Raw genomic sequence first — 25,845 nt, 5'->3', positions numbered from 1 at the left:
TGCATCTTACCCTTATGCCCTGGACACACTTACGACTAAAGTCCAGAGACGACTAAGCTAGTTCATAGCCAAGTCAGTTCCTGACACACTACAAATGAGGCTTAGCACCACAAATGACCACAAAACATAACTTCCCTAGGTTTTTATGCAAATATTTCTACTGAAATGAACTAATACTCCTCTGAAAATGAAACTATTTGTAATATCATGTCTCAGTACCACGTCCAATAATTATTGTTAATTATAATTATTTGTGAGGTGGAAGCTAGCTCGCGACTTAAGCCAATTTTAGCTATTCTAGTGAATAATTCTTGTTGTTATACGTGAATTATGAAGTAAATTTAAAAGTAGTTTCATTTTCAGAGGACTACTAGTGTATTTAAGTAGAAATATCTGCATAAAAACCCACGAAAGTTATGTTTTGTATGTGCCAGTAAATGTTAAGCCTCGTTTGTAGTGTGTCAGGAACTGACTTGGCTATGAACGAGCTTAGTCGTCTCTGGACTTTAGTCGTAAGTGTGTCCAGGACATTAGATTGAAGATCTTCAATGTCGTTTATTATTAAAAATTGTTGATTTTTTAATATTTATCAGAAAGTGCAGTCACCTGCACCTTATCTCAAATGTAAGCTTTTTTCTTAATTTTTTACATAGTAAAATTTTATAAAATAAATTCTAATGAAACAAAATCCATTCACTAACAACTGAATACAAATAATTTTACCCGTGACATTAGCTCTGAAAAAATACGACCGATTTTAGTGTAAATTTTTCCCTGATTTCATACACATTTCACGAGATATCTCCAAAACTACGTAGGTTGCCAATTTGGGGTTTTCGGTTGCCTATTCAATATTAAGTTGGCTTTTATTTTGGATTTATATTTTTTGCTAATTCATTCTACATTGACAGAAAACAGCTAATAAACCCAAAATTTTTTTCGGCGCGCTAGAAACATATGGGAAACATAGGAAATGTCATGCCTCTGATTTTACCCATTCACTCCCCTCCTTTCATTTTAACTTTTGAAGAGTAAAGTTAAGAAATAGCGAAAAAAGGGCAAAACATTAAAAGGAAATAACTTTAGGTAGTCAGGAAAAAATATTTTATCTACAGGTCACACGGGTGACTCAATCGTCTTTAAAATGTTAAAAATAATTTATTTGATAGTTTTTTCGTTATTTACTTTTAATAAGAAAATATTTTTATATGGGATTTTTAAAACTATTTTGTATCATCGTTACAGAAAAACTGGAGTGCACCGAGTTAGCACTTATTGAGAGCCAGCAACTATAAACTTACGTCAAATGACGAGAAGGACGGACATAAGCGGTTAGGAACACATCGGCAGAAAACATAATTTCTAATTAATTTTAATAAATTTTTCAAATTTTCTCAATTTTGTATGGTATTCGCACTTTCACGATTTAAGTAGCACATTTTGCATTTGGGTATATTGAGATGGCAACCCTAAAACATTATACTTCTTTCGTATTTTAATAATTAATATTTCAAGTGGAATTTTTTACAAGTATTTAGATTGGACTGCTCATATTTAACACATAACTTTCGTTCTAAAATATTTATTTTTTTGTTTTTATTTCTATAAGTAACTTAATTGCCGTCACTTATTGAGATACAGAAATGTCATTTCCTGGACATATTTTCTGTCTTTCCCTACGTTGTTTTTGCGTTTAAATGTAAATAATTTTATATTATACAACTTTCTAAAACATAACAAAAAACAGTTTCTATATTTGAGAAAAAAATGAATCTTTGATGCAAAACATGTTATTTTAGCGCGATACGCCACTCTTATTCTTAGAAAATACCAGTATTACACATAATATTTCTGGAGATTTGACTCAGATTTTTCACAAATGTGACACTTTGCATGGATTACTACAAGAACACTTTTTTTTAATAAAATATTAATCAATAGTTAATTATTATTGAAAGAAATAGTTTTTTGTGCCTAATTATCATTTAATTTTTATCACTAGAATGAATGAAACGCCATTCTTTAATAATCTTTTTAAGAAAATCAGCAAAAAATATTTATGAAAATTTAAAATTAAGGAAAATGTTCAGTATAAACCTTTTTAAGATAAAACCGGATTTAAAATGTACACCATTTTCTATCTAATTATGTAAAGAAAAATTAAAAAATCCCAAAAATGCTCAAAATGCCACTAAAATCGCGAAAGTACGATATAAATAACATAAAAATTTGTAATTAAATTAATTAATTGTATTTTATAAATTTAAATGCAAATAAATTTAATTTTAGTATATATTTTAGATTTATTATTAAAAATACGGTTAAAACCGATAAAAAACCGTTGGTCAGTTGAAATTAAAAAAATGTCGTTATTTTAAAATTCAAAAATTGCGAATTCCCCACAGCATTTTCACCACTCAACCCCGAACAAAGTTCCTGGAACGTCTTGTGTCACGGTCATTAAAATTTCCATAAGGCAAGTACTATACAGAGTACTACTTGTCGTACTACTGTACAAACACCGAATTTGCGTTACTGGCAATCTGAATCTCTCAAATTCGAACGCCGGTTTGGATTCAAAATGTCAATTGTGAGGTTATGTTAGAAAGTTCGTATTCTAGGTGAATGAAAATCATATTTATGTGCTTCTTCCTGAATGTTTACATACATTATTATCGTATAAAATGAAAAGGAAGTATGTTATCACTCAAACTTGCGAGAAAGTACGAGAATTGGATTCAAAGTACAATTTAATCTCACACAACTTTCGTTAGTTTTGAAAAAATCGTTCGAATTTGGGAGGTGAGAAATGTCAAAAATACCCCCCGAGCGTTCGAATTTAGGAGACTCTACTGTAGACGCATCCATCATGTCAATGTCATGATGTCATTTCAACGTCAAAAATATGCATTTACGCTGTGTGGTGATGCGTGAGGGGCAACCAACTTCCATTTTTCTTATAAATGGGAAATAACTAAGTTTCGTGTACTGATTAAACATTTATCATTATTTACGCAACAAAACGATAACCGATACCAAATTCAAGCTAGATAAGTATTATCAGGATTCTGCACCATCGATGAAGATGCCGGTTGTGGATTTTCCATTGAAGCACCATTGATGACGCTGATTGATAGGACGCCCCGGACGCTCAACAGACAAAACGCAGAAAGGTGGGTAAAAATGTAAAATGTTTAAAGTCCTTATTTTTTATTATCGAATAATTTCTGTTCTCTAACAATACTTTCCGGTGCATTTTCAGATGCAAGCATACTCCGAACAATAAAAATTGAAAATGTCGACTATTGTTACTGGGAAAACCCCAAGCAAAGGGATTTTGTGTTAATAAAACAGTCATCAGACATACATAAAGGATAGGATAGAATGATCTATATAGGACGTAATTCTGGTTTCTTTCATAAAACAAGGAAAAAAGGTATAATAGGACAGCAGGGTAATTTGGAATCGTTTTTAAATTGGAATTTTGAGATTTCTTTATTATTTTAGATGGGCAAAAGAAAAAAAAAACAAAACGAAGTACTTTTCGGTCTAAGGGCCTTGACAGACCTGAGGATTAGCCGAGAGACGGCTTAGCTTAATTACATTAGAAATAATGGTTAAACCACATTTCTATCATTTTCCACTAAGCCGTCTCTCGGCTTAAGTCGTAAGTGGTCAAGGGCCTAAGCCTAATGCCCTAGACACACTTACGACTTAAGCCGTTTAAGATTTAGTGGAAAATGATGGAAATGTATTTTAATCATTATTCCAAATATAATTACACTAAGCCGTCTCTCGGCTAATCCTCAGATCTGTCAAGGCCCTAAGACTTGGACTTCTACACCTTTTCCTTTTTCAGTTTGCCCATTTTAAAAAAGTGAGGAAGTCTTGAAGTTAACAAATTAGAAAATCATTCCAAATTGCCTAATTTCTATGAAAATGTATTTTTAGTAACGATACAATAATAATCTCTAATTATCTTAATTTTTTCAGTAATTTGATTATCATCGAGCTCAAATTGTTCTTCAAAGAATTTTTCAGACTTCTTCAAGTTTAACAATTATTTTGTATTAAAGTAAAAAAAAAGTAATTCAGGAAAATAATCATTCAAAATGTAATCAAGAATATAATTGTTAAAAATAAATTGTATAAAAAAAATCCGAAATTGTTTCCGGAAGTTATCAAAAGATGGTAAAATTAGAGGTCAATTTGTGATAAGTTCTTTTGCTTTCATCGTTTTATGTCGTTTTGATACAAAAAAAAGTTAGAATTTTTTGCAGTGTAGCAATCAGCTGTCAACTTTGTTTTTTTTTGTGGTTAAACTTCAATTTTAGCCAAAATAGTCCGCAAGATAAATTGCGACGGAATGAAAATTCATAGTGTTTTCAATTGCAATTTTCATATTGTTTAGGCAAGGGACAATTGCAGCAAGAATGTCCACTAAAGTCGTAGCTACAGCTACAGTTCGTGCCATTAATCGCAAATTAACTCCAACGAGAGCAGCTCTAGTTTTGGTAAGATTTTCACTGCTATTGTTTTATTTATGGGATTTTGTTTTTGCTAATTGCGTGTTTATCTTGTAGACTCCTGCCGCTGTTAACCGGATCAAGAGACTCTTGCAAGGAAAAACCGAATACGTAAGATGAGAAAATTATGTGATTTTTTGTTCTTAAGAAAATTATCTAATAACTGCCTGGACTTTCAGATTGGACTAAAAGTTGGAGTGAAACAGAGAGGATGCAATGGTCTTTCCTATACGCTAGATTATGCCAAAGCAAAGGATAAATTGGACGAGGAAGTTGTCCAAGACGGAGTTCGGGTGATAATTGACAAAAAGGCTCAATTGTCACTCCTTGGTAAACTTGATTTTGGCATTTGTCTTAATTCCTAATCCGGAATCTTTGACTAATTTTGCTCTATCATTATTTTTTTAGGAACAGAAATGGATTTTGTGGAGACCAAACTCTCATCCGAGTTTGTTTTTAACAATCCCAACATCAAAGGTACTTGTGGATGTGGAGAGTCCTTTAGTATATAGAAATCTCAAGAGAACAAAAGAAAAATTGTCTTGTGAAATATAATGAAATACCGTAGAAGAATGTACCTATATTAAATTCTATATAGACATAGAGCATAAATAAATTATTTGATTGTGTTTTCTCATTTTTCTTTTTGCGCAAGAAGTATTGTCATCAGGCAACCCTAGAAATGTCAGAGAGAAGTGCAAAAATTTGGGTGTACTCGCGAAAGTAAAGAGGAAAGGCGAAAAAAGAGCAAAACAAACAAGAAATGGTTCTATGAAGTTTTTTTTTTGGAATTGTGATTGTGCACAAAAAATTCCGTGGACAGTGTGTATATTGCAAAAAAGGTGCACCTAAGGATGGATAGTCAATCACAATCTTTCAGTGGTAAGTAAATATTTTTAGGGGCGGATTTCCGTATTTTTAATTTCCGGACTTGTTTTTTTTTTCATTTCTGCCAACTCCTTTAGAAAATGAGATGCTCAAGGCTCTCTACGATTTCCAAGCTATCTACCCAAAGACCATCAGCTTTGATGAGGGAGAATACTTCATACTCCATCAAACCAGTGCCAGGCAGAGAAATTGGTGGCAAGTTGTGAGCATGAAGGGAAACATTGGATTTGTGCCATCGAATTATGTAATGAAACTCAAGGTAAATGCACTGATACAAGTAAAAATACCCACCCTGAAATCCCTCCGGCTAACAGGAAAAAAACCCAAGGATCCAGGAGTGTCGAGGTCACTGGAAAAAAAATGGGTTGGGTGTATATTTTTAATGTGACCTTCACCTACAGTAGCGGTAGAAAAAATTAGGCCATCCCCAGCCAAAGTTGCAATTCCAGAGAGACAAGAATTTTTGAAACGAAACTTATTTAATTTTTATCCAAGTAATTCGTTGATTTAAAAAATAAGGATCGAGATGAGGGCAGAATCGCATTGAGTATTTTATTTTAAGCAAATAAGAATAATTAACATGTAAGAAAGGACAATTTAAATGTTTTACGCGGTAAAGGCTTTCAGGCTTCACACACTCCGCTTCCAACACTTCATAATTTTTCCCATATTCTTTAAAGGCCTCTACACATTGTGAGCAATTTTCGGCGAAAATTGCTTTTTCAATTCAATTCAATTCAATTTATATAATGTCTCTTCAATTAACCCTTTAAGGACGATTGGGTCACCGGTGACCCATAGAGAAAATTATTTTTTCTGACTACCTAAAGTTCTTTATTTCTAATGCTAATACGTAATCGTAAAGTAGAAGGTTATAGGAATCTAGGATATTTTTTTGCAAAATTCCAACTATTTGCTATATACAGTGCTGTCTCGCTATATGCACAGTTTGGGTACTTTTTTTGACAGTTCTCTCTCTGAATATGCACAACTTTTTTTTGAAATTCCCAACGGTTTTTTTCTTTCTTTTAATAAATTATCATTTTTTTATTGTTCTAGATTTTCCCGTGTTATTTTAAATATAATATGAGACAGAAAAAATAAAATTAAGAAAATTAAAAACAAGAAAAATTAGTTACGAAGAAAATAATTTTTTTTAGTACTTTGTCAAAATGTAAACAAATTGATTTTGAATGCAACCGACACAAAAGCTGTGCATATAGAGAGACAGCACTGTAGTAAGCTCAAAAGTGACGAATATTCAAATGACCGCACTGATAAATGATTTTTATTATTTTTTTATATTTCATTTTTTTTTTTAAGAAAAGCCTTTTGGAAATAGAAAGTACATTGCTCATATATAATATTTTTCATTAGAATAAAAATTATCTTTCATTAGTATCGTCAGAAAAATAATTAAAATTTTTAGGCTATTTTTGTTTCTATCGTTCATAAAAGCAAAAAAATATCTAATCAGACTCTGTTGGACTACCCAAGGTTAGATGTAAGACATTTAATCGATTTTGTTTATTGGTTTCTTTTTTCTTATTGATTTTCGATCAGAAAAAAGCGTCTCGTCCTTAAAGGGTTAATGCTTGGTTGTGTCTGCCGCCAACTTACCACGACTGATTTCATCAGGTAAACGGCAGTAACCCTGAATTACAGATCGTATATCCCAAGATTTTTCAGATTTTCAATTTTATGAATCACAATTTCAATTAGTTAGGAAGGCTATCGTTTCGTAATGAAAAGGCAACAGGAGCAAACATATTGAGGGGTTAGTGATAGCTTGGCACAAAAAGGCACGTGCTGCTAACACATGGATACATTATAGGGGAGGGGGGGTACAGAGAATTTACTCTAAGGACCTAGGCAGATGTTATGTTTTTTAAGCGCGGGAGGAGCTAGGAAAGCCTAGACAGACAGAGCACAATAGTAGAGGTGTTATAATGCTCAAGAGCACCCACAATCCGCTCTGCGATTCACAGTCAGAAGCCCAGTCAAAAGGGTATCTCACGGGGTAAACTTAGGATGATAGCGGTGGGCCTGTGTCATACAAGCCCACCCTGCACATTGGTGGGTAAAAAAGAGACAGAGGGCCCAGAAAAAAACCCCACAAGAGTGACCTAGCAGGAGACAGACGAGGCAGACGCGTATCAAATACCCCAATAGTGTAATTAAGCTCATTAGATATCCCGGAGACTGGAAGAATGAGTGTCGGACGACGGAAAGAATTCCGGGAACATTCAGGAGCGCTCAGACGCGTATGTATACTAAAGGTGTCTCTTCAAAAGCAGGTGAAAGGAGAATCTGCTTGCACTGTGGGATCTCAGGTTCCGTGGGAGATCATTGTAGGGGAAGGGCACCTGGTAAATAATACACCTCCTGAACAATTAACTTCTTGGGATGGGCAGGGACATCGTTGGCCCCAAAGGAGACTCCTGATTCCCTCTCGTACTGTAGTACCCACTTCTCCCTAAAAATACTTTCAAGGTTTTAAAAGTGTAAAGTTATTTAAGAGGAAGTATAGTTAATTCACGAAACTTGTGCTGTGCCACAGTGATTCGCTTCTTCTTTTTTCGAGAATGGCGCGAAGAGCACATCTCTGTGCGCGGCGGACAGGCGCGAGGCTGTTCGCATATGTGCCTCCTCAGTATGGTAGCCCATATAACAATTTGGACTCTATGCAAGAAAAGTACATAGCTTTCAGTACATTAAGAGAACATAGCCTGGCAATTCGATGAATGCGGCATATTAAGGGCAGGAGGGTACTTGCAAGTCTCTCCGTATATTCCTTCCATGACAATTCTTCGTCTATATAAATTCCCAGATAAGTGTATTCAGAGACAAAGGGTATTGGGATGCAGTTGTCCAAGCAACAGGAACCAGTGCGTAAGGGAAAGTGACTAATCATTTCACAAATTTGGTTACCAGATCTAGGCGGCAAAAAACGGACAGCTCTGAATTTGTCGCTGAGCGCCAACAAATGGTTCACAAAGCATGACCTAATCAACTTCAGGTCAAGAACAGTATTGCTGTGGGCTATACCCCAGGTCTTGCCTTTACAAACCAATGCCATCTCATCGGCATGTGCCACGGCCCTTTCTGTCACATCCAATGCATTAATATTTCGCCCACTTTGATTCTCGCAGTTCCTTGCCCTTCTGGAATCCCTTCTTCAAAATCTTTTTCACATAATCTCTTTCGTAGAAACGACGTTTTTGTTATTCATGTGCATTATGTAATTTCTAAAGTATGCAAAAACAAAAAATTCATGGAAATTTGAGAAATAACAGAAGTGGCCGAAATTGCAAGTTGGCCGAAATTTGGTGCACTTACCTAATCTGAATAATAATAATAATAATGCAGCAACAGTTCATAGTAGAACTAAGTTTTATCGAAAGTGATATATCTAGACATGCATTATTTTAATTAGGTTCATAATGGCTCCGGCACACCTTTTAGATCAGGAAAATTTCATGAAGTCGAAATTCGAATTCCTTTCTTTCTCACATGCTTTGAATATGTCTATCTCATTCTCTTGTACTCTTCTTTTTCTTTTAATCATCACTCCAAATTCAATTTAGCTCAATCGAATTTGGTATGCGAAAGAATGAGATAGTCATGTGCAAAACATGTGAGAAAGAAAGGAATGCGAATTTCGACTTTATGAAATTTTCTTGATCGAAAAGGTGTGCCGGAGCCATAAGAATCGATTTAACACCTCTGATTTTTTTTTAGATCGATTAGAGAATTTCTAGTAACTTAAAGGGTATTCTAACCCGGAACACTTACATTATAGTTGTGTATTGCATCTATTAATCCGTGACCTGACTATACAAATCAAATATCCTTTGGAAAAAAAATGTTTATATGTAATAGACGGTAGGATGTGGATGTTTCGACTGTAGCCGGATGTGTTTCTATTTTTCTCTCTGGCACTGTATATTTGCGCATCTTCTTCTTTTCTAGGTTGAACCAGAATTTATGATTGGTTTCCTTGACTCCAGTATCGAATCCCTGAAATTGTCAACGGATGAAGAGGTGAATGGCATTATAAATCGGTTGGAATTGATCCAGAGGCTGGAAGAGAGGAAAAAACGGGCACATTTGGCGATTAAAAAATCCCCAGAGCTCAATAACCATTCCAGTGAGCCGACAAATGCCATTTCTGTACAGAAACCAGAGAGGCATGAGGTCAAGAGCCCCATCACCAAGAAGAGTCTCTCGAGCCCGGCTGTTGGGGTTCAGCCACCACCACAGCCCATTCAGGAGAGTCCAAGTTTGGGCGTCCTGGCGGCCAAATTGGATGACGTCAGTATTTCTGAGCCATCTGAGGCCACCCACACTACAACGAGTGACAGTGACATTACGACCATCTCCAAGGGTGAAGATCACTCTCAGAAGATTGTGAGTCCTCCTAGTGCATTCAACAATCGCAGTGCCACTGTCGTGAATTCTCACAATGGCCAGCCAGAGGATGTCAGCAATCACACTGAAGAAGTGGACAGGAGACGATTCAGTGAAGCGCATAGAATCACGTCGGATGATGTTTACCTGATTGTCGATGCCATTCGGCTGAATACGAACCTCAGTCATTCGGATTCATGCATTGCACTTCGGACAGTTTTGTCAGAAGTGGGATCACTGATTCCCCAAGTAGCCCCTCAGCTGGACACAATTGCGGCGCACCTCAATTCGGCTCCTCTTGTGGCACCAGATAATCTTCTGGGCGACACTCATGATTCCAGGCGACTCAGGGCTATTTTTGCCGATCTGGCTGATTGCAAGAATGATTCGGAACAGAGGAGTTGGATGTTATTTGAGGATGAAGATGAGATTATCCAATACTTGACTGTTCTCAATGGAATTCTGGTAAGTTTAATATATTTCACCAAAAAATTTCAATAACCCAACTAATCTAATTGATATGTGTAAATTTTGGCTGATTTTAATTATCTTACGTTTTTTGGTAAGGGTAATGAAAGACGGCTTAAGCTGAGAAACAACTTAACGTAATTATAATCAAAATAATGATTAGAATTAGACTATTCCCATCAGCTTTCCACTAAGCCATATCGGCTTAAGTTGTACCGGAAATCCATCTCCAAGGCATAAGGTTTATATCAAGCCTTAAAACTCTTCAAAATATATTAAAATCGCACGTACTAGTGGCGCTTCAGTGGCGATTTCATAAACTTCTATAAACCTTAAACTTGAAGCTTTATAGGCACTTATTAAAGTATCAATTCCAGTAAGCACTGAAAGATGTGGCAGCTACACAAAAATCGGGTTTTCCCAAAGCTTTTTTTGACTCGGGCCCCAAACCTTCCTTAGCAAGAATCCTTGCGAAAACCGATTTTTACTGCTCAAATCTTCACGTTTCAGACGATTTCTGAGAAATGTCGTCACGCTGTTTGTCCGTCTGTCCGTCTGGCTGTCGCCAACTCTCGAGGCCAAACGGTTAACCTTTTAACGACGAGACACTTTTTACGGACTGAAAATCAACAATAAAAATTAAACTGAGAAACATAATCAATGATAAGTCTTACATCTAACCTTGGAAAGTCCAACAGAGTCTGATTCGGTGTATTTTGTGCTTCTATGAACGATAGGGACAAAAATAGCCCAAAAATTTAAGTAATTTTTCTGACAATACCAATGAATAATATTTTTCGCTTTAATGAAAAATATTACGTATGAGTATTGTAGTTTTTATTGACAAAAGGGTTTTGCTTAAAAAGAATTGGAAGTATAAAAAATAAATAAAATCAATTCTAAATTTGAGTTTTTCGGGTTTTTCAAGGTCAAAGGTTAAAAAGACATTAGGGAGCGCATTTATCAAGCGAATGGGGTCATGTTTGGGCCCCTTGGAAAGGTCTTGGAATTTCCTATGAAAATGAACCGGTTCCAAGCGGTTTGGAATAGGTAATGAACCGGTACATAAGCGATACATATTTTTATACGAAATTCAATTAAATTACTTCTGAGGTTTATTTTGGGAAATATTTTGAGTGATTTATAAATCGTTTCAAATCGGTTGTGAACCGGTTATGAACAGGGTAATTTTTGTTCGAATATAATTTTTATTACTCTTTAAACTATTTTGTGGAATCTATTGAGTGATTTATGAATCGATTTAAATCGGTAGTGTACCGGTAAACGGTAAATGATGCGAAAGTACTTTTGTGGTATAGCATCTTTGTCACGAGTTCGAGCATTTCGCAAAGTCTGGGACGCTTTGCCATCCCTTTTTCTTAGGAGCCCCATCCCCTGACGTCTACCGGAATTGATGATAGTCCAATTACTAGTCGGAATACATCAACAATCCTTTACTATGATGTATGGCCGAAATATAGATATAAATGTCCTCTACAATTATGTCGAAGTAATCATCAAAATCGGTTAAGCACGTGTCGAGATAATTGAGGTTATGTGATATTGAAATTGGTTTTTCAACTGTGGCGCCCCTGGTGTTGGTCCTACGAAGTTGAAATGTTCTAGAAAGTTGTAGCATTTTCTGAGATCTTTCGTTTAAGACCTCACTCATCAAAATCGGTCAAATAGAACTGGAGATATGGCGGTTTGAATTTCGTGAACTTTGACCCTTCATATCTCCGGTTCTATTGAAACCAAAGCGAACCCACGCCACTTTTTGGAAACGCCATCTAGACTACAACACTCTAACATTTCATTAACTTGCACAATGCCGTTTTTGAGAAAAATGAGTTTGAATTTTGATGAATTTTGACGTTATCGCAGCGCCACCTGTGGTGACTTTTTGAACTTCCATCTGAAAGTGCTCACCGAGACATAACCAAAAACCCAAAATTTAGGTCAAAATGTTAATTAGACCCGGAGATAGAGGCCGGTCAATATTCGAACTTTGACCCCTTATAGCTCGGGTCAGGGGTTATGGATCGACTTAAGGTTTTTTTTGTTTGATAGGTATAATCAACGGCCACAACATACTAAAATTTCAGCCCGATTGCATAAGGAATTTTTAAGTTATTTAACTTTTAAGATTTAAAAATTTTCTTTTTAATAATAGCGCCCCTAGCGGTGGTTTTATGAACTTGCGATGTTAGAAGGGGTAGTGGCATTTCACGAGAGCTTTCCTAAACGCCTTTACTTTTTAAATTCTGACAATTAGAACCGGAGTTATGGCTATTTTAAGAATTGTTTTTTGAACCCTTATTGCTCGGGTTAGGTCCGGTGGATCGGGGGACCTTAAGTTTGGTATTGATCGAAAGCCCTAAGATCCCGTCATAACAGATAGATAGGTTAAGATAGAACAGGAGAATGAGGAGGTCATAATGGGCCCAAATAAGTGGCCTGGGTGCAGCGGTTCCGAAAGGAATATAACCGACCCATAGACAAATCTTAATCCCCGGGTTCCTTGAAAAAATGGATGAGTTCCCCGGGTTCCCCCAAAAAAAATGTATGGGTTCCCCGAGTTTCCCGTGAATTCCCTGAGTTCCCCGGGATCCCCGTAGGTTTCCTGATCAGATTAAACACTTTAAATTGCAAAAACCCTGACCGTATTGAGGTTCAAGATGAAACAGAGAAATGGACAAATCTTAATTCTAAAATCCCACAAATGATAGTTGCTAAAGTGGCAAAATTGAAAGAAAGACCCAGAGTAAAGTTTTTGTAACATACACCTGAGAAGCCACGCCCACTTATGTAAATTGTTCCCATCCATAAACTCTACTTTCCTTTCTAATGTAATTTAAGATTTTGATAGAAAACGCAATAATTTATTTCTTTTTAAAGAGCTACAGTATTTTCTTACTTGATAAAAGTTTTGTTTAGGATGAGGTTCATACTTTAGGGGGCGGGGCAAATTAGGTTTCGCCCAAGATTGAAGATGCGATGGTGGTTTAACTTTTTAACTTAAAACTAATATCAAACGTATATTTAATTCAAATTGATCAATATTTTCAATTTTGATAAACATTTTTTTCGTTTTTCTTTCTATTAGAAAAACGCCGATCCGAAAATTTGTTGCTATGAAATGTCTTGTGATCACTACCAAAGCATTATTAACTTAGTCCAATACTACCAAATGGAGACCAGATGGACAATTAGGCGATTACTCTTGGATGCATTCAAGGCCATTTGTCAGCTAGACTATACGGCAGTTGATGTGCTGCTAGGTTCAGTCTTGCCCACAGAATTAATTCAGGACATGACGTCAAATTCGTCAAATGTGGAACGCCTCAAGGAATTGGCAATAATGATGACGATGATCTTTTCAATTGGACTTAAAATGCCAGTAACGCATGAGGATCACTTTGGAAAGGATTTTCTGCTCTTTGTCCTGAATATTATTGAATGTCCACCAGCGACGGATATCAATGAAATTCTCCCGGATGTTATGATTAATCTTGTGCTGTCATTCAATTTGCAATTCGATCATTTTGCCAATAGTGTTGTTCTTGATGCATTTCGTGAGATGAGATCAGCGAAGACGTTCACTGAGAAGCTCCTGATGTTGATCAATAGAGAAACTGATCCGGTCAAAATGCTCAAACACACGACACTTCCTGTCAATTCTGTGCTGAAAATGATTGTGGATCTGTTTCAGGCACCAGAAACAGCAGCACATTTCTACACCAACGACAACAAAGTTCTCATTGATATTCTCGTGAGGCAACTTTCTGATCTTAGTCCCGAGGATCCGGTGAGTAGAAATTTATTTATTTATTTTTGTTTTAAATTTTTTCTTAATGCATAAAAAATTGTATTAGCTGAGACGATGGTATTTGGAATTGTGTCGGAGAATTTTGAGAAATACTGACTATGCGGAACACACGCATCGTAAGCAGGATCTCATGAAGATCTTCACACGGATCTTCTGCGAAGAGACGGAATCGAGTCTCAAAGACCAGAAACTAGTCCGTGAAATTGCCAATGAATTTCCTCAGATATTTAAGGCTTAAGAAAAGTGAAAGAAAAAACCTTTTTGAATTCGTATAATTCCAAAATGTATAATGTAGGCCTGTGGAATAAGTAATGTTTAAAAGTAAAAAAATAGTCGACTTTACTATGGAAAGACGAACTTTTTTCCACTGAATTATTTGTTTTGCGAGTTCTCATTGGACTTTCTGAGTGAAATCTAAACAGAATGAATTTTAGGCCACGTCCCTCTTAGGTGTTATAGTCAACCAAAGTAGTTTTTTTTTAATTTAAATAAAGAACAGAGTTTCAGGCTCATCATTGATTTGCCAAAATAGTAAAAGTTTGAATACAAAATTAAAAAGAGGTGACAAGGGTCTGATGCTTTGCGGAATGCTCGAATTCGTAAACTAGATGCTTTACCTAAAAAATACTCTCACGTCATTACCCGTTTATTGGTTCTTAATCGATTTGAACCAATTCATAAATTACTTAAAATACACTTCAAAATATCTTAAGAGTAATAAAAATGGTTTTCGGACAAAATTTTTTTACCGGCCCAAAACCGATTGGAACCGGTTCAGTCTTATTAGAAATTCCAAGACCTTTCCAACGAAGCCAAACAAGATACCATTTTGTTGAGAAATACTCTCTCTAGGCCTTTCTTAACCTTTCACCTTGAAAAACGTTATTAGGAATGATTTACCGGAATTTCGAATAAAAAGACAGATTCGAATGACATATGAATGGCAGATTTTTTGATAAAAAACTTAAGTAGGGTGGAGTCACCACTTCTCGCTAGTGCCCATCTTTTCGCCACTTAAATTTGAAATCGTTATTTTTCGCGACTTATGAAATAAATGAGCCACAAAGTTACTTGTATTTTTACTGCTGCTACGTATAGAGTCGAAAAATAGTAATTATTCGTTTTGAATTTACGATTTTGAGCATATTTTAGAGCAATATTTTAAGCAAGTGCATCGAATCCAATATACTGTCATCAAATTTTCATCAAGCAAAATGTACCTTTTTGGATAAATAATTTGTATATTGCATATTTAATTGAACTTGTGGAATAGATAAAATTTGTATTCAGTTAATTAATATTTCATTTTATATTATATTTATATAAAAATGAGGCATGGCGAAAAGTGGTAATATTTTGGAATGATTTTACCACCTGTCGCCATCTCTTTTTCAATAGGCAACGCTAACTTCACTTCGTAGATTCTCAGTTGTCAATTCTGGATTGTTTACTTTATGCAATAGTCCAATAGTTTGATTTATCAAATAAAAACGAAGAAAAATAATTTAAAGTGAGTAATAATAAGGTGATCATGAGGAAAGATAAATACTGAATGTATTCTTTGCATAATATTGCCCAAAATAATTGAGTTTGAACCATTTTAAGTGGGTGGCGAGAAGTGGTCACAGAACTGGCGAAAAGTGGTAAAAAGTGGCGACGAAGTGGTTATTTTTGCATTGTTAATAAAAATCAGTTATTTAAGTAGTCCGGCGTTAAATTGGAGGAGTATTGCTTTCACGAATCTGCAGCCAATACATCTAAGTAACTTTGTGTCAATTTTGAGTTATCTTGTAATAAGGGTTCAAAAGTTATAATAAAATAAATTCTTCTTTTTCCTAAACATGGCGATAAGTGGTTACTCCACCCTATTTAGATTATATTTTTAGTAATTTTTCGAAAAAAAAACAGAAAATTTTGGCATTAGGTGAAAAAAATACAAAAAAGTGGGAATAGTTTTCAAAGTATCGTGGGCTTTATTGCTTTATTTATTTCATTGCTTGAATTATGATTTTTTTCTTTTCTCGAATTCTTGCAAAATTTTTTAAAAGGGGCGTGGCCTAATTTTTAATTGAGGGATTGTTAATAAAAGAAGTCTTTCCTTAAAGTATCAGTTTATCCTTTTATTACATTCATATTTTAAATGTAAAAAAAACAACGTTTTTTTTAACCATAACTTTTCAAAAGTGCGTGGCCTAAAATTTTTTTTTGATAGAACTCACGCTGAAAGTCCAATGACTGAAATTTACGTAATTTAACAATAAAGTTACGTCTTTCCCAACATCGAGTCCCAAATATTCTGCATGATCACAATCTCTCTGTCGTGCCAAAATGAAGAAAATAAATAAATAAATTGAGCCAATATCTCTAAGTCAATAACATCTTTCCCGTTTAGCGATTATATACAATAAAATTAACAAAATATGTGAAATGTATGTATATGAAATTGCATGATGGTGAAATTATGTAGAGAATCTTCCAAAATGCCATTTTTCCATTGCACAAAATGCACAGACATAGTGCCATTTGAAATAATGAAAGATACCTTGAGAATTTACCACAATTACAACTAAATTGAAAGTATAAATGCCGTTTTAAGCTAAATGAAATATTTAGAGATGAAAAGAAGAAGATAAAAAAATATGAAAGAAATATTTAAAGTCATATTGTCGTTCTCTAGATTATATTATTGTTACATTCTTGGAAAGTTACAGAAAGAAAATTATTTATATCATTCCAAATTAATAAGAGAAAAAAATACCAGCATCGGAGATGACGTAACTGTTGTTTTTCTTATCCTCTTCTATATAGTACCTCTGATTAGGATAAATATTTACTAAACTAACGAAGAATAGAAACCCTTTCAGAATTTTCCTACAATATTCAACTTTGGCAGATTTCAAAATAATATTAATAATAAATTTAGAAAATAAAACAAATCATCTCGAAGGAAAAATATTTGAAAATTGTCTTTTAAAATTTCAGAAATGATATAAAAAAAAATAACTCGAAACAGGCGCATTTATTCTAATTTAAGTGTCTTAATACATTTTTATATTATTCTCTGTTTTCAGTCAGTTCTGCCAAAATTTTGAATCAATCTGTAATTAGTTTTATTATACTCTCTTGTTTTGTAAATCCACAGTTCAAAAGGATTGTTAACTATCTACAATAAATAGTAAATATTTATTAAATGAAAGAGTTTTAATTTCCCTGCTCGATTTAAGTCGTGTCACCGTTTGGTTAACCCTTTAACGACGAGTTTTCGCGGACCGAAAATCAGCAATAAAAATGAAATCAATGAACAGAACCAGTAAAAGGTCTTATATCTGGCCTTCGAAAGGCCAACAGAGTCTGATTTGGTGTATTTTTTGTGTCTATGGACGATAGGGACAAAAATAGCCTAAAAATTTAAGTAATTTTTCTGACAATACCAATGAATAATAATTTTCAGTTTAATGGAAAATATTATGTTTGAGTATTGTAGTTTATTTTCCCAAAACGGTTTTGCTTAAAACAAAATTGGAAGTATAAAAAATATTATATTTAAAATTATTTTTCATTATGAGAATTTAAAACTTCGTCATTTTTGAGTTTAAATATTTACTATATATCAAATAGCTGGAGAGTTCCATAAAATATCCTATATCCATCCTATATTATCCAACCGCAATTCATTATCTCTTTTTTCATTATTTCATGCTTTCTCCCTCACGTTTATCCCGTATTCAGCTACTCGTGGCGAGTCCCTTCTGGATTTGGCTATTTTGCCTCGCAATTGTGAGAGCTATATTCGCTCTTTTGGTCAGCATGGCTTGCCTGGGATCTCTGATCATGATTTAATTCAATTGTCCTTTTCCACTCCTAAAGTTGACAAGTCTAACCAGTACAGGTTATCGAGAGATCTTAGGAGAGTTCATGTTGACTCTCTTCTCTCCGCTGCTGGGGAGATTGATTGGAGACTGGTGAACTCCCTGCCAACTGTAGATGAGCGTGTGGCGTTGCTTGATAGCTTTCTTGGCTATTTGTTTGATGAGCACGTCCCTCAGAGAAGAGTCCTAATGAGAAATCCGAGAACGCCTTGGATGACTCCGTACATACTTAGGGCAATACGTGACCGTGATGAGGCTTTTAGAGTCTGGAGGGCGTCTGGTCTGGCTACTGATGGTGCTGCTTTTAAGTGGCACCGTAACAGAGTCAAGAGACTCATTCGCGATGCCAAGTCGAGGTACTACCGAGGCCAGTTAGATCCCTCTCTTGACCCATCCCTTTTATGGCGCAATATCGGCCATCTTGGCTTGAAGAAGTCATCTCAATCCGGTGTTGCTGACCCGGATGAGCTGAATTCTTACTTCTGCTCTGTGGCGCGTGCTGGGGCCTGCTCGATGCCCTCTCCTTCTGGAGCTCTTCTTCCTGAGTTCAATTTCGTTGCTGTCTCTCCTCAAGTAGTTTATTCTGCTGTCATGAGGATGAAGTCGACATCTTCAGGTGTTGATGGCCTTCCTCTTGATTTTGTTCGCCTCTTGCTTCCGATTATTCTCCCCTGCCTCACGGAGCTGTATAATTTTATAATCACTTCCTCCTCTTTCCCAGCTTCTTGGAAGATTGCTCTTGTGACACCTATACCGAAGGTGTCCCATCCCTCTTCTCCTTCAGATTTTAGGCCGATTAGCATTCTGCCATCGCTTTCGAAACCACTCGAGTCTATTCTTCTCGATCAGATGACTCTGCATCTCGAGAGTAATGGTCTCCTGTGTGAGTTCCAATCTGGGTTCCGCAAGAACCACAGCACTATAACTGCTCTCCTCAGAGTGGAGCATGATCTGGCGTTGGCGCTGGATAGGTCCATGTTTAGTGTTCTTATCCTCCTTGATTTCTCTAAAGCTTTTGACAGCATTCCGCACAGTCTGTTGTGCCATAAGTTAAAAGATCTCTTTGGGTTCACTGAATTTTCAGTGAAACTCATTAGTTCTTATCTTGCGTCTCGATCGCAAATTGTGAGATCAGGTGAGAAATCATCAGCTGCCCTTCCTCTCACTCATGGGGTTCCTCAGGGCTCCATTTTGGGGCCAATTTTATTCTCGTTATTTATAAACGATCTCCCGCGTGTTCTTAGATACTGTGGGTATCATTTGTACGCTGATGACCTTCAGATTTACTGCTCTGGGGATGCGTGTCATTCATTTCATGCTTTTGATGCCATTAATGATGACCTTTCGAGAATCTATCAGTGGGCCAACCGCAATGGACTTGTTCTTAATCCGGCTAAATCTCAAGCTTTAATTATTCATACAAGGTGGAGGAATCCTGATCCTTACCCTTTATTTCTGGGGAATGAGGTTATTCCTTTCACTTCCAGAGTTAAGAATTTGGGAATCATTTTCAATGAAACCCTTACTTGGACTGACCATGCAGCTGAGATTTGTAGAAAGGTTTTCCATACCTTGCGCACTCTTAGACGTCTCCAAGCCTTCACACCACAGGGTACCAGGCTCCTACTTATTAGGTCCCTAATTATTCCTTTCTTCACCTATGGGGCTGAATTATTTTTCAGCGCCAGTGTTGAGACGAAGGATCGCCTGAATAGGGCATTTAATTCTTGTGTGCGTTACGTTTTTGGGTTGCGCAAATACGATCATATTTCTCCTTGGGTTGACTCAATCCTAGGCCTTTCTCTTGTCCCTTATCTGCAGACTCGTGCTGTTGACTTTGTCTCTCGATTATTGTACACTGGTGGGCCAAGGTATCTCACGGAGTTTGTGATGACTGGATCATCCACTAGGGCTTCGTGTCTCCGTGTGCCGGGTTCGGGGTGTCGCATTCTCCGCAATTCCCTTTTTGTAGAGGGAATTATTTTATGGAATAACTTACCGCGTGAGCGGAAGAGGGAGCTTATCCTCAGATTTGTGTCTACCACGCATTCCTTAAATCCCGCACAAACAATTGTTTAGGGAAATTCTTTGTACAGAGGACAGCTTGTCCTATTTATTTATCAATAAATTGAATTATGAATTATGAATTATTCCTTCAATCTTCTATTTTGCAATTACGTACAAACATAAGGAAAAAAATAACTTTCCGTAGTCAGGAAAAAATTATTTTCTTTATGGGACACCGGTGTTCCAATCGTCCGTAAAGGGTTAAACCGCAAACGAGATTTATAACGTAAGTTACAATTTCTTCTAGTACATGAGAATAAGGGATAATAAATTATTCTAAGGACAAAAAAAACTTTTTTGGTCAATTAATTAGTAAATTCAAAATGGTCGGTAAAACCAGTAATAAGCCCAGATAAACTTATGGTAGCTGAGATTTTTCACATGTGACCTCGAAATGCGTGTAACTCGGAGTGCTTGCAACTCGAAATATGTGAAAATTCGATTATAAATTGAATACAGTGGTGGAAATAAGTATAATTCCACCCCATTATCCTTTTAAAAACTCAACAAAAAAAGAAGTCTCGAAAAAAAGTAATACATAGATCATAACGTCTTTTTTATACCAACATAAAAAATCGACATTTTGATTTTTTATTCTTATTTTTAGAATTATAATAGAATGTTGTTCTGTAGGCTGGAAATAAGTATAATTCCACTCAATAAATTTAGCACTATTGTATTTATTTTTGACCAATTTAAGGTTAATATCTTTTAATAATTTTATTTTTAACAATAATTAATAAATTAGGTTCCATTTTCTAAAGTCTTACTTTTATTTTTGATCAAATATCGTGGGGAAAATGTTTAGCTAACAAAAATAAAGGAAAAATTAAAGTTTTGGTGGCGATGAATCTTAGAAACTAAGAAAAATGTCTAGGTCCTATCAGATAATTGTTAAATTTGTCAATATCCGCCATACATGCCACTTAAGGTATCGCAAGGGTCAAACGATTTTTTATTCATCTCCATACACATATTGAGTTCACATACTCATAGGGTAGAGTCAGCCCTTTTGGCCATGTAAGCACTTTTGGCCACCTAAAGTAAAATCACATTGTAAGGCAATTATGAGTTTATTTAGAACAGGAAAATGGATCTTATTTCGTGACCTCTAATCTACACAGTAAAAAATCGTGTAAAAAAAATAACGTGTAATTTCCAAATTACCACTAGAAAAATTGTAAATTTTGATTTTTACCACTATTAAAATGGTAAATTTTGTGTAAAAAATAATTTGTGTAAAAATTTTCAGCGTGTAATTGAAACATGTAATTTTTACCACTATTCAAGTGGAACAGTGTCACTTAAAAAGTGGTAAATATTCAACAACGTGTAAAATTTGGTGCGTGTACTCAAAAACGTGTAAAATCGCCATCATAGTTTGACAGCTGCTGGAAGCATCCACCTCGGTGAGTATTTTCTTTGGTTTTTTCAGTTTTATAGCCTCTAATTTTGTGAAAAAGACCAAATCCCCCAAGAAAAAAGTGGAATACTACTGCTAGTGTGTATTTTTTAATGTTTTATATGAGTGATTGTGAAAAAATCCAGTGTTGAAATTTACGTGGTGTCAGTTTGAGTTGCATTCTATCTGCGTATATTTTGCCTCGGAATCTTGTCCAAAGGGCAGTGGTGGCCCCCACAATAACCACCCCTTGTGATCATCAGTCCTTCAGTCCAATATTTAAGAAATACAGTGTGAAAATCTGCATATATTTGAACGGGTATTGAACTTGTTAAAACGTGTCATAATTCCACATTCTATTCCCGGAATAGACGATTTCCCTCAGTGTTTCTACCCCGTGGGGCCTCCTGTGCTCTTAAAGAGTCTTAAATCCATCGCTCAGTGACCCTCCCAAGATCCAGTGAAAGTTTGATTGAAAAACTGATTGTTTTTTTTTCTAATTAACAGATCTGTCACCAAAATCACATCCTTCTTAAATCAACGAGGCAATTTGATGCTGGACGTGGAGGAATCTCTGGCGGCAATGCAAAAAAAAACTTGAAAAAATGTGAAAAAAAATTGCGAATAAATAAAATTACACGCTAGAAATTACATGTTTTTTAAGTTTACACGTTCGTTTTTACACACATTTAGAAATTACATTCTGCAAATTACACACGAAAAACATTACATGCTGGAAATTACACGCAAAAAGAAATTACACGCTGAAGATTACACGTTTTAAAAAATACACTTTTCCCAAAATTACCACTATAATAGAGATGTCAAAAATTACCTACTATTATAGTGGTACTTATTTTTTACTGTGTAACGAATCAGAAAACCATATTTGATTTTGTATCGACTTGATTAATTCTGAGTTATTGAAAGAAATTCTCGACAAGGTAAACAATCACTCAAAAAAAACATGGGGATCTTAAGAAACTTGTTAATGTTAAGAGAAATTGTTTTGCATTATTTCATATTTTTGATGAAAATATAATATTTGATGTTATTCAATGAAAGTCCATTTCTTAATTAACTAAATTTTATTGTGATATCATCCTTAATAAGATTTTCTAACAAATTAAATGAAAATCGGATGTAGTTAAAAGAGCTTACTTTTTTCGGCTGTGTAAGTACTTTTGGCCATTCATTTTCTTCCCATACATTTTACACGTGGCGCACCTCGCGGATTTCAGTAGACAATCGTGACTTTTGACTGATTTTTACATCAAATGTGCAAAAAGTCGTTTAAAATACTCTAATAATAACATAAAATTTGTGTTAAAAATAGGAATTGTGCTGTGTATTTGTGAAAGTTTTCGAAAGCTATTTCTTCTGTTATTTTATTAAATTTCTATTGGAAACAAATGGCCAAAAGTACTGAAACATGCATAGTTGCTTAAAATACATTTTTCACTAAAATATCCAAAAAAAATTGGGAATTCTCTTGGATTATTAGGCAGAAACGGCTTTAAGGTGTCTTTGTACAAAATTTCATTTTATTTAAATAAAGATTATAAAAATTACAAGCACATGAAACCTTAAAGTGGCCAAAAGTACTTACTCCACCCTATTTATCGTAAATTTCATGAAAAACCCTTAATATTGCAAAACCACATCAGAACTAAGACATTCCATGACAAATTTGAGCATATTTGCTTCATTCGATAATCATAATCAAACTTGAAAAATGTAAACAAACTTTTGTCAAATTTAACTGCTTCCCGAATTAAAAAGTAGCCCGATCTTAAAAGAGCCGAATTAGCGAGAGTCTACTGTACACAAGGGGGAGATATTAGGGTCGGAAGTGGTGTACAGGTGAAAAGAGTGAAAATGAAGTGCTTTGAAATCTTTGGAAGTGGGAGTGTTCAAATTCAAATTTAAAGTTTTTTTTGCCTATAATTACAAATTTTTCAGACTACCTTTGTTTTAGTTGAGATTTTTAATTCGAGCGACAGTATAATTTGAAGAAGTTTGTTGAAATTTTCAAGTTCGACTATTACAATGAAATGGAGCAAATACGCTCAAACTTATTATAGTTTAATTTGTGTCGTAATTTTTCCCAGGAAAATATTCAGTTGAACAATAATTTTCCTTAATTTTTACAGGAATTTAAAATTCATGTAGTGGCTCGCAAATAATGACATAGAAATAGCATTGCAGTTGACTTTCAATCAATTTGATATAATTTTTTTTTCTAATTTATCGTATTCGTGGGACTTTTTCGCGAATGTCGTTAAGCGGTATCCCATAGGTTACTACCATTTTTTGTTTACCTTTTTGCATATACTGGAAAGATTTTAATGTATTACATCTCTTCAATGCCAAAAGTATTCGACAAAAAAGTAGATTTGTGTTTTTGAAGAGTATAACAAAAAGAGGAACAAAAAGGTGCATTTGTAATATGTAATGCTAGACTAATTTTGGAAAGGTCTAAGTGATGTACTTCCATTAAAGAAACATTTTGGGGGTTTATTTAGATTTCGTCCTTGCTCTAAGGATTATTGAAAAGATGCTTTGAAAATTTAGAAATAGGGATTTATTCTTCGAAATATCAATTTAATTTTAAAGGGTCTCTAATATTGATGTCAATATTGTGAGAATCCTAGTAGAAGAAAATTCGTGGATAGCAATTGAGAAACTGTTAAAATGTCGGAAAACAATAATTAGATCGTATTTCGCTATGTAGAAAGGCTTGGATGTGTGTAAAAGCTCGGCATGTAGGTAGGTGCCACATTCTTTCACTCAAAGGAAAAAACATAACTTTATGATTGTGACAATTTTTCTCCTGATATGTTGCGATAAAAAAATCTTTTTTGCCGATCGATTGGCGACAGGTGATGGGGAATTGATCTAATACAACAATAGCGAAAAAGATCCTGGAAAATAGCCAAGCTTGTTGCAAATGTTGATTAGAAATCATCTAAAACTTTTCCCAAGAGTGCAAAATGTTTTAATTTTAAAGGATTTTGAAACCAGAGAGAATATTAAGCTTAATAAGGTGAAGATACAACTGAAGTGCTGAAGTACAGTAGAGTCTCGCTATAGTCCATATTTGGTTTCAAATTTGACACTTGGGTCGCACTATGTAATTTTTTAAAATTATCAACGATTTTTAGTATTGAAATTGCTCGACGGCTTCCACTTTCTTTGCGATTGTGGTACTTGTCCTTGCTCTCTTCATTGTGGATCACAATTATCACAACTACTTAATAAATTTTGCCAAAAATATTAAAATAATTATGACAACATTTCATGTCGCGTGCTAAAAAACATAACCTAAAGGTGTCTACACATTGGGAGCAATTTTCGTCAAAAATTGCGTTTTTGACAGAAATTTGACGTTTCCCCATACAACGATGCAGGGAATTTCCTTCAAAAAAGCAATTTTTGACAAAAATTTCTCCCAATGTGTAGAGGCCATAACTTAAAATCAGTGTTTTGAAATCAACGGTCGATAAATTGTGAACTATAGAGCGATGGCCTATAGCGAGACTCTACTGTAGTTGTTGCACTCGTACTTTTGAACTCTTACCTTACAGACTTTCCAGCATAGTTTCACTAATTACACTGAGGAAAAAACGGGTGTACGATTTCCTTTTCTTCCTCATAACTTTAACACTTTTCAGGTGTAAAAATATATCAACAATTTTTAATGTTAATTTTACACCTTTTTAAGGGTAGAAATAACATAAAGAGGGTAACTTTAACTCCTAATACACCTAAAAAGAGTGATATTTACACCGATTTCGGATCAATAATGCAGGGTAAAATTAACATAGGAAAATTCAAAATATGTTGATACCCCTTCGTAAAACGCAGATAATATTAAAATATTGAAAGTATGCAAGAATATCTGGCGCAAGAAATTCAAAATATAAGCAAAATTAAAAAAAAATATGGGTAAAAATAAATGTCTTGAGATTTTTTTAAGAATTTCCTTAATTAGATTTTTCATCATAATAAATAAATTATTCATTTCTAAGTATAAGAAGTGCATGAAGTGCAAGAAGTGCTGGAAGTATTGCATTATTTTCGAGAGTGTTGCGAAGTTCTGGAAGTGTGAAGGTCTCTTCCATACAAATCGTGGAAGTGCCTGGAAGTGGTGTACACATTTTTACCCAAATATCTCCCCCTTGACTGTACATTATTTCTGAGTATTTTTTGTTTATTTCTTTGAATTCTAAGGTAAAGTGCCTTCGAGTCGACCGGCTTTCAAAATTTGAATGTTTTAATGATGAATTTCTATAAAATTATCACTGATTCGTATTTATTTATGAAATAATTGACCTATTAATGTTAGATCATACGCCAAATATTAGTGCAAATATAAATAAATTG

The 25,845-nt window shown here is 34.8% G+C and overlaps 2 protein-coding genes and 1 long non-coding RNA gene across 3 annotated transcripts; all 3 read left to right on the top strand.

Moving 5' to 3' along the window:
* The first annotated feature begins 2,861 nt into the window (after nucleotides 1-2,861).
* LOC129807434 (uncharacterized) lies at nucleotides 2,862-4,167 on the top strand. The gene is made up of 3 exons (XR_008752283.1): nucleotides 2,862-3,173; nucleotides 3,263-3,436; nucleotides 3,994-4,167. It is a non-coding gene; the product is annotated as an uncharacterized LOC129807434 (long non-coding RNA).
* Nucleotides 4,168-4,293: 126 nt separating this feature from the next.
* Nucleotides 4,294-5,155, top strand: LOC129807433 (iron-sulfur cluster assembly 1 homolog, mitochondrial). Its single transcript, XM_055856689.1, has 4 exons — nucleotides 4,294-4,514; nucleotides 4,584-4,637; nucleotides 4,706-4,856; nucleotides 4,935-5,155. The coding sequence occupies exons 1-4, from the start codon at nucleotides 4,434-4,436 to the stop codon at nucleotides 5,036-5,038; spliced, it is 390 nt and encodes a 129-aa protein (XP_055712664.1). The 5' UTR covers nucleotides 4,294-4,433; the 3' UTR covers nucleotides 5,039-5,155.
* Nucleotides 5,156-5,199: 44 nt separating this feature from the next.
* LOC129807427 (NCK-interacting protein with SH3 domain) lies at nucleotides 5,200-17,312 on the top strand. The gene is made up of 5 exons (XM_055856681.1): nucleotides 5,200-5,408; nucleotides 5,492-5,673; nucleotides 9,387-10,289; nucleotides 13,399-14,100; nucleotides 14,168-17,312. Exons 1-5 carry the CDS (start codon nucleotides 5,381-5,383, stop codon nucleotides 14,357-14,359), a joined length of 2,007 nt encoding a protein of 668 aa, XP_055712656.1. The 5' UTR covers nucleotides 5,200-5,380; the 3' UTR covers nucleotides 14,360-17,312.
* Nucleotides 17,313-25,845: the final 8,533 nt, after the last annotated feature.

This window comes from Phlebotomus papatasi, chromosome 3 (assembly GCF_024763615.1).
Source record: "Phlebotomus papatasi isolate M1 chromosome 3, Ppap_2.1, whole genome shotgun sequence".
NCBI lineage: Eukaryota > Metazoa > Arthropoda > Insecta > Diptera > Psychodidae > Phlebotomus > Phlebotomus papatasi.
This window is presented reverse-complemented; position numbering and strand designations above follow the sequence as displayed.

What these genes read in the sequence shown, in the direction of transcription:
- LOC129807433 (XM_055856689.1), top strand. Translation starts at nt 4,434, where the DNA reads ATGTCCACTAAAGTCGTAGCTACAGCTACAGTTCGTGCCATTAATCGC. An exon ending in TGCAAGGAAAAACCGAATAC is followed by an intron (nt 4,638 to 4,705) that starts GTAAGATGAGAA and finishes CTGGACTTTCAG; the next exon opens with ATTGGACTAAAAGTTGGAGT. An exon ending in GGCTCAATTGTCACTCCTTG is followed by an intron (nt 4,857 to 4,934) that starts GTAAACTTGATT and finishes TTATTTTTTTAG; the next exon opens with GAACAGAAATGGATTTTGTG.
- LOC129807427 (XM_055856681.1), top strand. Translation starts at nt 5,381, where the DNA reads ATGGATAGTCAATCACAATCTTTCAGTG. An exon ending in TCAATCACAATCTTTCAGTG is followed by an intron (nt 5,409 to 5,491) that starts GTAAGTAAATAT and finishes CAACTCCTTTAG; the next exon opens with AAAATGAGATGCTCAAGGCT. An exon ending in CTGTTCTCAATGGAATTCTG is followed by an intron (nt 10,290 to 13,398) that starts GTAAGTTTAATA and finishes TCTTTCTATTAG; the next exon opens with AAAAACGCCGATCCGAAAAT.